The sequence below is a fragment of the Sesamum indicum genome, linkage group LG7 (assembly GCF_000512975.1).
Source record: "Sesamum indicum cultivar Zhongzhi No. 13 linkage group LG7, S_indicum_v1.0, whole genome shotgun sequence".
Classification (NCBI taxonomy): domain Eukaryota; kingdom Viridiplantae; phylum Streptophyta; class Magnoliopsida; order Lamiales; family Pedaliaceae; genus Sesamum; species Sesamum indicum.
The window spans coordinates 7,297,815-7,308,420 of NC_026151.1; the positions used below are offsets into that span (position 1 = coordinate 7,297,815).

The window sequence follows — 10,606 nt, forward strand, 5'->3', positions numbered from 1 at the left end:
TGAGGCTATTGAAATTTTATGTATTTCTACATATTTTTTTACTGCCCATGTAAGTTTTGGTCCTTAAATTTGAAGGGTCGTTGATATAATTTATACAAAAGGTACTTGTATAATTAAATTTAATTTCAAAAAACATGAATGTAATTTATCTAAAAAAAAAAAAAGAAGCAAAAACTCACACCGGTAATGGGGAATTCAACTAAAGAGGAAACAACGGAAAGATTTTCATGATTTAATTCATTTCTTAAAGGGTGAGAAGGGCTTCCACTTCTCCCACCCACATATTGTGGACTTTATGCCCTTTTTTGGGTTGACTCTTCACTATTTTAGTCTAAGCCCTTCCTTTTTGCTTTTTGCCTTTTTTTCTTTTCTTGCTCAAAGAAAAAAGTAATGATTGACTTTATACTGTATTTGGTGTTTAATATATTAAGGCCCCCTTTACTATATTCGATAAAATATTAAGTAAATTGTATAATTGGGGATCATAATTACGTAGATATTCAGGTCATTTTGTAAGAAAATTTTTATTCGGATCAAGTTTGGTCGAATCAAATCAATCACAGAGTAAGTGTGCCACATTTGTCATGTGATTGATGTACAGTTTAGGAAAAGTGACTAATCACAAAGCAAACGTAGCACACTTACTTTGTGATTAAATTGATTTGATCGAATTAAATTTGGATAAAAATTTCCGGCTCAAGGTTGCATGTAGTATTTACAGATTAAGAACCCAAATGCTTTTCTTGATTCTCATTATTGACCACAACATGTTTGATGTATGCTTGCGTTGTTTATTATTAGTAATAATTGGGCACGTTCAAATACGTTTACATAATCTAAAAATAATAGTATTTATGCATTTAATTATATGATTATTTATGCTTATTGATGAAATGACTCTGATTAAAACTATACATTCTTTCAAAAGTTAGTTACCAACTTTCTTAGATTGAATATTGGATTTTTTAGCTTTCCATATTCATAAATATAAAAGTAAATTACAATTATTTTTCCTCAGAATTGGCATAGTCTTCAAATGAGATGATCATTTAATATGATATAAAAAACGAGCTGTACAAGAGATATTGGATTCAAGCTCTATATATCATTGATGGGAATTAATTAAGAATATATTTAAGAAATCCCTTAGCCATTTTGGAATTCCAAATATTCCATCATATTGAATTAGTCAATATCGGAGAAAATTTAATAATTTCACTTTTTATATATTTGTAAACAAATTAAGTAATTAAATTACTAAACTAATAATAAATAATACATCTCACATATAATTAAATAGTAATTAATATATTTATCTAAAACCAAACCAAGAAAATCAGTAAAAATTCCGATCATAAGATCATGACTCACATTCAAACATATATAATTATGATCAAATAAAAGACTCTCGATGTTGATGATGATGATGAGAGAGAGAGAGAGAGAAGGGTTAATTACCTCTCTTGGCCAATTCAGAAGATGAAAATCCAGTTGAAGTGATGAGTAGAGAGAGGAACTGTCCCAACCCTACTCCCACTAACGTTTTCTTCCTCCAAACCTTCTTCACATTCTCCTTCATTCTTCCCCTCATCATTCGATCTCTCCCTTCCTTAAAATCTTGCTGTCTGCTCTTTCTTACCTCAAAAAAAAAAAAAAAACACAAGATTTCAGGTATATATATATATATATATATATGTGTGTGTGTGTGTGTGTGTGGGAATGGAGAAGAATTATAGTATATGTATTATAAACTGAGCAATAATTGTGGACAGTGATTGCAACGTTGACAATAATGTTATCTGGTAATCTCAGAAGGAAATGAGCGAAAAGCAGATATAAATGGTTACTTAATTACTCCTTAATCTTGAGAGCCAAAGTCAAACACTGTTTATTAATTTCGTTAATCTCAATTCTGTGTCTGGATCTCTGGTTTACGCCATAATGCACTCTAATTGTTTACCAATTATAATTTAGTAACACCCAAAGTGATGTTTGTCATCACACTATTGTCTTACTTCCTTCATCTTCCAATTGGTCAGATTACTTGCTTACGTATTATGGCGTAGCTGATGATTAGTTTATTATTCAACTTAAAAAATAAATTAAATTATTTAATACTTGATCTAAATCGATCGTTTAAGTTTGGTTTGTTAAGCTAATGAATAAATTTTGAACACAAAAATTTGTTTGATAAAATTTTGAGCTCGATTCCGTCACTGCAAAAATAAATAGAATATATTTAAAAATATAAAATGACTCGAGCTCGACTTATATTTGAACAATTAAAACTTGTTTCAATTCTATTAGATCAAACTTATATTTGATTCAATTAAAAGCATAATAAAATTTTATCCAAAATAATAAATTAAAATATAACAAAAGATAATCATTTTTCTAATAAAAACATTAATATAACGAGTATTGAGTACTGGTCGAATCTCATTTTATTCTAGATTTTATTATATTTTATATAACTTATTGTTGGGAAAACTATGTGGAAATGTGGGAGTTGTGCATCAAGAAGTTGAAATAAGAGTTAAGACTAATTATTTTTAAGATAATTATTGCTCTGTTTTAGTGTTAATGGAAACAACAATTTATCTCCGAAGATACAAAAACTTTGAGAAATGGCGAACCAAATAATATTTTGAAAATTTCTTAATAAAATATAACGTGCTTTTATTATTTGAAAATGCTATGGAATGAATTGAATGAAAATGAAGTGAATAAGAGGATTTATTTATAGATGTTGGAAATGTTTAACCGATGGACATGTCCGAATTCTGATCAAAAAAGATGCATTTGAAAGTTATAATATTTCATCCAATGGACTTATCATCTCACCGAGAGGACATACCATTTTACTCAAATGAAGACATTGTTTCATCCACAGGTTTCACTCAATGGACACGTCATTTCAATTAGAAGACACACATATTTGATTTAGTAGACACAGTTGGATGATAATTGAACGTCATCAATCATCATCCGCGTATTACGAATTTTTTATGCGTCACACATTATAATAAATCACTTGTTACGATTTAATTACGAGAAATAAATTTATTATTTAATTTTGTCACACACTATTTTCCGACATATATATGCGTCTTGTTTATAAAGACTACATTATTATTTTTTATTTAAAGAGAAGGTTTGAATATTTAGATGAAATAAAATAGGAGATACAATAACATTTGAAATTAAAAACTTAATTTGTACATTGACCAAATTTTCTCAAACCTAGGGTTTTAGGTTGGAGCTATTTGAAGTAGTAGTAGACCTCTAATTTGAGCATTGTTCACCTCAGCACAACATTCAACAATGGCGTCTTCAATTTGCAGACAATCAGCCATAACCCCATCTCCCAAGATCAGTTTTCGGTGCAACAGGGTGCCCCTCCGCTCATTCTACATCTTCAAGCATACCAATGGCGCTACGCCTACCGCCACCGCCGTCCGCTGTTCCGTCCGGCGTCCGGAGTACATCCCCAATCGCATTCCAGACTCCAAGTATGTTCGCATATTTGACACCACTCTGCGCGACGGCGAGCAGTCTCCCGGCGCCACCATGACCACAAAAGAGAAGCTGGACATCGCACGGCAGCTTGCCCGTCTCGGGGTGGATATCATCGAGGCTGGATTCCCCGCCTCCTCAGACGCCGACTTCGAAGCCGTTAAATTGATCGCGCGCGAGGTTGGAAATGTCGATTCTGATCACGTGCCGGTCATCTGCGGCTTGGCCAGGTGTAACAAGAGGGATATTGATAGGGCGTGGGAGGCAGTAAAGTTCGCCAAGAAGCCCAGGATTCACACGTTTATTGCCACTAGCGAAATTCACATGAAGTTCAAGCTGAAGATGACTCCGGAGCAGGTGCTTGAGAAGGCTAGGAGTATGGTGGCGCATGCCAGGAGTTTGGGATGTAATGACGTGGAATTCAGCCCAGAGGACGCTGGAAGGTGACAGATCACTTTTGTGGTCATGATTCTGGCAAAAGTGGCTTGTTAAAGAAATACTTCTATTTAAAATACTTTAACATTTTTTGTTATCATTTTAAAATATCAACTTTTACATATAACTGGAAAGATGATGGAGATGGAATCTCTGGAAAAAAAAAATTAACAGTTTAAGCTGAGCCAAGTGCATTTTAGTGAGAATTTTGATTTAACTTGTATCCTATCTGTAATTACCTCCAGGACATTTTATTCAATTAATTTTTTCAGGTCCTCCAGAGTAACAGAATAGATAGGAAAAAGTTGTTTGGGTTTAATAAGAAAAGTAGAGTAGATCAAACAGGGTTTTGATATCACAGTTGTTGTCTTATTTTGTTGTTTATGTAGTCTTGATTTCGACTCTTCTAAGCTGAATCTGAGTTGTCAAGGAATCTCTTTGATGGATTTTAGAAATATCTTGTGTTAGTTTGTTCATGATTTCCTTTCCAAGATATTCTGTTTAATTGGGATTTAAATGTTGGTTAAGGTGATTGAGACGCCTTGTTTTTTGGTCCTGGCACTTGTTTGGTAGCCTCTACGCAAACTTGCTTCTTCCTAGTAGCCAGGAACCCCTTCTATATTGTTCCACAACTAGCATCATAAATAATATCCTGCGACACACCTGTACCCATACCACCAGCTCCACCTTTTGGTTGAATGATGTTTGTGTTGGCTATATGGATTCTCACTTAAGCTTTCAAAAGTTGAGTCTAACTTTGATGTAAAGCTCAAGAAATCTGAAAGAGATGGATTTGTAACTTGAAGTGGTTTATTGCATTTAGATAATAGCTTGACATTGACTAAACAGAAATAGCAAGAGATTCTTGAAAGTATAAGGGACACGTTTGTTCTGTCTCTGAAGTTCACTAGTAACCTGAGAACTCTATGATTAAAGCCACTAACATGGCAGTTTTCCTTGACATTTCATTGTTTTAAACATACAGCGTAGTGGGTGCCTGGAATAGATTCACAGCCTAAAATGACATCTTCGGGATGGTATCACCTTTCTCTTTTCTGTTTCTTACAGATCAGACAGGGAGTTCCTTTATCAAATCCTGGGAGAAGTTATTAAGGCTGGTGCGACAACCCTCAACATCCCTGATACAGTTGGCTACACTTTGCCCTCTGAATTTGGACGGTTAATTGCTGACATAAAAGCAAACACCCCTGGAATTGAAAATGTGATTATTTCGACACACTGTCAGAATGACCTTGGACTTTCTACTGCTAATACTTTAGCGGTATGAATTTTCTTTCCCTGTGTGCTATAAATTAAGTAACCTAAATTTCGTGTTGCATTCACAGTGGTGCTTATTTGACCTCAGGGTGCACATGCTGGTGCAAGACAATTAGAGGTGACCATTAATGGAATTGGTGAAAGGGCTGGTAATGCCTCACTAGAGGAGGTGTGTTCTCTTGAGTCTATAAATGCATATTCTATGTGGCCAATTGATATATAGTGCATTTTAAGTGTGCAGAATTTGTGAATTTCATGAAGTGATATATATTTGGATTTTATCGGTTACTATACATTCTTCTTTGTTAAAAAGTTGGGCCTACAAATTCATTACTGGCATGGTCTTCTCACGCTTACAAATTACAAGTATGCCTTTTGACAAAGTAATCAATTGGCTCAAGGATCATCTTATTCTTCTATTGCTCTACTAAATCAATTTTTATCCTTGTTTCTACTTGACTGCAGGTTGTAATGGCCTTAAAATGCCGTGGAGAGCAAGTACTAGATGGCCTTTACACAGGGATCAACACACAACACATTGTTATGGCCAGCAAGATGGTATACTGTCCTCTGCTTCTTTTCTGATTGTTGAATTTTGTTGATTTGGTTCTTTTTGTTGTCACTTTGTTGATCACTGTGTTTTCAGGTAGAAGAATACAGTGGGCTACGTATCCAGCCACACAAAGCAATTGTTGGAGCTAACGCATTTGCTCATGAAAGTGGAATTCATCAGGTTGGTGTTGAATACTTGATGTCACTAATATTCTTTTTTGAAACTTTTGCATCTTTACCTGCAATCTTGACTGGGGTGATTAATGTACCATTTTCATCAATTGCAAATTGTGAACTTGTGCATCTATACCTTTTCATCTTGCTTTTTTCAGTGTGTGGCTTATCGATGATTTCCTCTCACAAAGAGAAAACAATTTCTAGAAAAAGAAAATGGGGAAAAGATTAAGATTTTGTGACTTGTGGTTGACAGTTCTCCCATAGTTCACACATTCCTGTTGGTCTGGTTATGATAAAGTAGTACCTGGAGGTTTTTAGAAGTATTAGACCCTTGACTTGCCACACGTTCAATGTGCAAGTAGAAAAGAATATTTAGCTTTTTGTAGTTGGTTATGGGAATATTTTACCTTTTCTCATTGTTGATTCAGTTGTCTGTGATGCTTGGTATAAGATCGTTTCATATTAGACATATTCTGATTTTGTTCGGAATAATATGTTTTACAAGTTTTACATTTTTATTTATCAATTCTTTGAGTATTCCATACTCAGTTTTTGTCGAATGTGTTTCATTAGATATTTTTTACCTTCGAGATGATTATATAATATAATAAATATTCGGTTGATGGGTTGGGTTCAACATTAGGTTCCGGTTTTAGGTAGTATTTTCTGCAATTGAAGAAGTCCTTTGTTCCATTGGTGTGAGACATTGAGTTTGATCTTACTTGATTAAGTTGTGACTTGTGTGTTTACTGATGGATGGTCAATGAGGACATAGATTAAGTAGAGAATTGCCTCCAAGTCTATATTAGCTATTCCAAGGGTTGTATGAGAATGAAACCACTGGAGATCTTTACTCAGCAGTTTTTCGCTTTCTGTCTTTTGTATATACATTCTGGATAGCTAGCGTCTAAAAACGTCTAGTTTTCTTCTAACATTGGGCATGTCCTTTTACTTGGTACATGTCTCTTTGAGGTCATTCATAATTTGCAAACTTAGGTTATAATGCAGTCATGAATTTGTTAATAGGTAAATTTATCCAAGTCATGCATTTGGATGGTAGTTGTAGGAAGTCCTATGGAAAGGCTCCAATGGATTTTGCAGATCATCGGATATAAGTGTTATGTTTCCAACGTCCTTTTTCTGTTACTTATCTTTCAACTGTTGCAGGATGGAATGCTTAAAAATAAAAATACCTATGAAATAATATCTCCTGAAGATATTGGACTTCTTCGCTCTAATGAATCTGGTATAGTGCTCGGAAAACTCAGGTATGTAGGAATTACCTGCTAGTATCTGTTTCTACTGTGTTTTTACCTATCTTCTTATCTTCATTATTGTACTTTACTCTAACTTTTCATTTGCTTCTGATATCTTTGTCTGAATTGTTTTAAGACATACAGAGATATGCTGAACTCTATGCCTCCATCAGCTTGTATTGCTGCCGCAAATTAATAGTAGATAGTCTCGACAAATTGAAACGTTTTTTGGTTTTGTACCAGTGGGGAAAAAGGGAAAGGGGAAAAATGAGCATGGATATTGCCTAGCAATAGTTGATCTTATTTGCATGAAGTGTCTATTTTGCAACTTTTATGGAGGTAGAATTGAATCACTAATTTGGTTATAGGTAAAGAACTGCGTATGAGATGAAATGGGGAAATTTGGGAGAAAAGAACTTAAATTGACAACAGAAGAAGAAAGTGAATACTCCACATGTTCAGCCGTTTTCAGGTTCCTAGTTTGAGAAAGACAGAGAATTGGTAGCTTTTGATTAGCTTCTTTCTGGTTCAAGTTCCTGTACATTTTTATGGGCATCAAAACAGAGAAATAAAGAATAACCCATTTTGAGTTGTGGAAAAACAAATGTACTGAAGGGGTACTCAATACAGAACCGTAGAGGTTTTGTCATATTACAATAGCACCTCTTGGATCATATGAAATTGAATGTAGATGCCCTGTTGTTGACATGAAAATTGATCAGGAAGAGAAAACGACAGTTTTGCCCCTCCGGAGAACACAAAAATGGAAAAAACACGGAAAAGAAAGTTAAAATGAACGTATAATAGTGCCCCTTTATTTTCAACTTAAAAATTCCCCCCCTCCTCATATCTCTCATCTCTGTGATGTGTATATATATATTTTTTTCTCCTTCATCTTTCTTCTCTCTCCAATCTATATTTATATTCTCTTTCATCTCTATTTCCGCTTATGTATGTGTGTGTGTGTTCAAACACCACACCACATGACACCCACACCAACACACACATTTGTACATACAGACAGATGCACATTCCACACACACTTATGTATCCGTTCACACCACTCAAACATACTCCAGCACACACATACAACCACACATGCACCCATTTAAATGTAGACACAGTCTCACATACATAACACACTCACAGACCCATTTATATGCAGATCTCTCATATATATATGCACACATCATGACATGAGGTTGGGGATAGAAGATGGAGGGGCTGTGAGGGGACCAAAGGAGGTACCAGTGGTAGGTGAGCGAGTTGGGGGAATAATGATGGGGAGGAAGAAGAATATGAGAGGATAAAAGAATAAAAAAGAATAGATTGAGAAATTAAGACATTTGTTTACTCATTTAATTCAAAATAAAGTAAAGTAGTACATTCAGTATATATTTGAATATTAAATTTTGTAAATAAGAACATGTTCTATCATATCTTTTAAAATTTATTAGTTAATTGGCTATAGTATAATACAGTTAAATTATTTGTTCAATCACTAGGTAATTTTAATTAGTTGAAAATTAAAACAATTGATTTACCTGATTCAAAAGAAATATTCATCTTTAAAAACTAAATAAATATGTATTTAGTTATTTCTTTAATCTTCAATTAAATTTTAAATTGTCAAATTTAGTTATTAATTACATTATATTAACTTAGTAATAATGGTTAAACTTAAAAATAAATTATACTACAGAAAGTGAAAAGAAAGAGAAATTAATAAATAAAAGTAAAAAGGAAAGGTAATATTATGACATAAACAAATGGTGAAAAAATTAAATAAAAAACATTACATTTGCACTTACATAGGTCACTTGAACTAGCAACCTGGTCCACAGGCATGCTAATGGCAGAAGGGTATTTTTGTAAAAATGTTCATAAGTATGAAGAGAGAGGGGCATCCCCCCTTTTGCTGATATGAGCAAATTTTGGCCCAAAAGATTTCAGAGGGGAAAATCTATTATTTGCAAATAACTAACAGGGGTTCTGCCGGTAATTTCTAGAAACTGAGGGGTTCTGTAATATGATTAAATCTTAGGAGGTGTGTATGTAATTTTTTCCAAATCGAACGCTGGGTGAGGTTTGCTATCCAGAAGAATTGGCTAGTACCGTAACAATTGATCAAACAGAGACACATTGATGAACCTGTATGTGAAATAATATCATATAATTTTGTGAGGTGATCATTTAGATAGTAAATCTACAATGTTCACCAGAACTGAAAATGTCTTGAAGAGAGTACTAAGAATGAAGCAGTTGCAATGAAATCTGGTTTTGAGAGAAAGGGAAGAGGTATGGGCAGCCACAGCATCTAGGTGGTTACTTCATTTGTGTTAGCTAATCGCTTGAATTACACTGCTGGAGTCTGATAAAATTGGATTATGTTGATAGGTAATAGATGTTAGAATTGTACTTATATTTTAAATAACAGTTTCTCGTCATATCACTTGACATAATTATTGACTTCTCAAAGACAGACATCTCTATCTTGGACTCCAACAATGAAATCTTTTTAATAACACTCAGTATCTTTTACAACTCAAGGTGAAGCTCAATAAATTAATTTAGCGAAAGAGACATCAAACTTTAACTTCCAGATATGGTTTAGAAAATCAGCATTCCACCCACTCTACAGAACATTTTCTCTTTTATGTGCTATGAGAATGTGGCTTCTCCTTTTGTTGGTATGAACTGCTTTTGCATGAGTCTCTTACTAGAAAATGCATTATTTCCATGATCATCGTTGTTGTCATGATAATGATAAACATATTGTAGATGTATGTAGAGGAACTCTCTTGACATGTGTTCATTTTTGACATTGTTTTACAGTGGACGCCATGCTTTGAAAGCCAAAATGTTAGAGGTAAATTGCGATTTTGAGCTTAATTATGAATTATTGATATAGTTTTTGATCAATGTTTTAAAACCTGGACCGCTTATCAAACCGGAAAATTTAGTGCATTACGGGTCACTGTTCAACAATTGGTCCAATCGTGGTCGAACCACTAACGTCATATATATGTTATAAATAATTATAAAATATATAAAATTAACTGCAAATATTAAATAATATAAATATACTTAAAATTTATTTTTTAAGCATTTTCCTCTTTGCAATGAATATTTTCAATAATATATGCCTATAATTAAATAACATAAAATAGAGATGTAATAGTCTAATAGAAGTATACAACAAATGTGAAAAAAATACATGAAATTCAAATAATAGAACTCAAAGTCAAACCAAAAATACAAGTTCCAAAAAATCATAAAACTAATAAGCGTCTAGCACCAATGACTTAACAAAGAGAGAAAAAGTTAGGGCTTTTTGGCTCACAAGAAGAGAAGAACTTAGGAATTTTGATGCTCAATTTATACAACTTTGC

At 33.5% G+C, this 10,606-nt stretch overlaps 2 protein-coding genes across 2 annotated transcripts in view; one reads left to right on the forward strand and one right to left on the reverse strand.

Moving 5' to 3' along the window:
* LOC105166489 (solute carrier family 35 member F1) overlaps window positions 1-1,626 on the reverse strand; it is a 12,481-nt gene extending 10,855 nt beyond the window's left edge. The window contains exon 1 of the mRNA XM_011085865.2: window positions 1,459-1,626. Coding sequence (XP_011084167.1) covers window positions 1,459-1,594 — 136 coding nt within the window. The 5' untranslated portion in view covers window positions 1,595-1,626. The remainder of the gene's footprint in view (window positions 1-1,458) is intronic.
* Window positions 3,211-10,606, forward strand: part of LOC105166490 (2-isopropylmalate synthase A) — a 9,604-nt gene continuing 2,208 nt past the window's right edge. Inside the window, exons 1-7 of the mRNA XM_011085866.2 lie at window positions 3,211-3,959; window positions 5,020-5,233; window positions 5,318-5,398; window positions 5,695-5,787; window positions 5,876-5,962; window positions 7,126-7,226; window positions 10,050-10,083. Coding sequence (XP_011084168.1) covers window positions 3,325-3,959; window positions 5,020-5,233; window positions 5,318-5,398; window positions 5,695-5,787; window positions 5,876-5,962; window positions 7,126-7,226; window positions 10,050-10,083 — 1,245 coding nt within the window. The 5' untranslated portion in view covers window positions 3,211-3,324. The remainder of the gene's footprint in view (window positions 3,960-5,019; window positions 5,234-5,317; window positions 5,399-5,694; window positions 5,788-5,875; window positions 5,963-7,125; window positions 7,227-10,049; window positions 10,084-10,606) is intronic.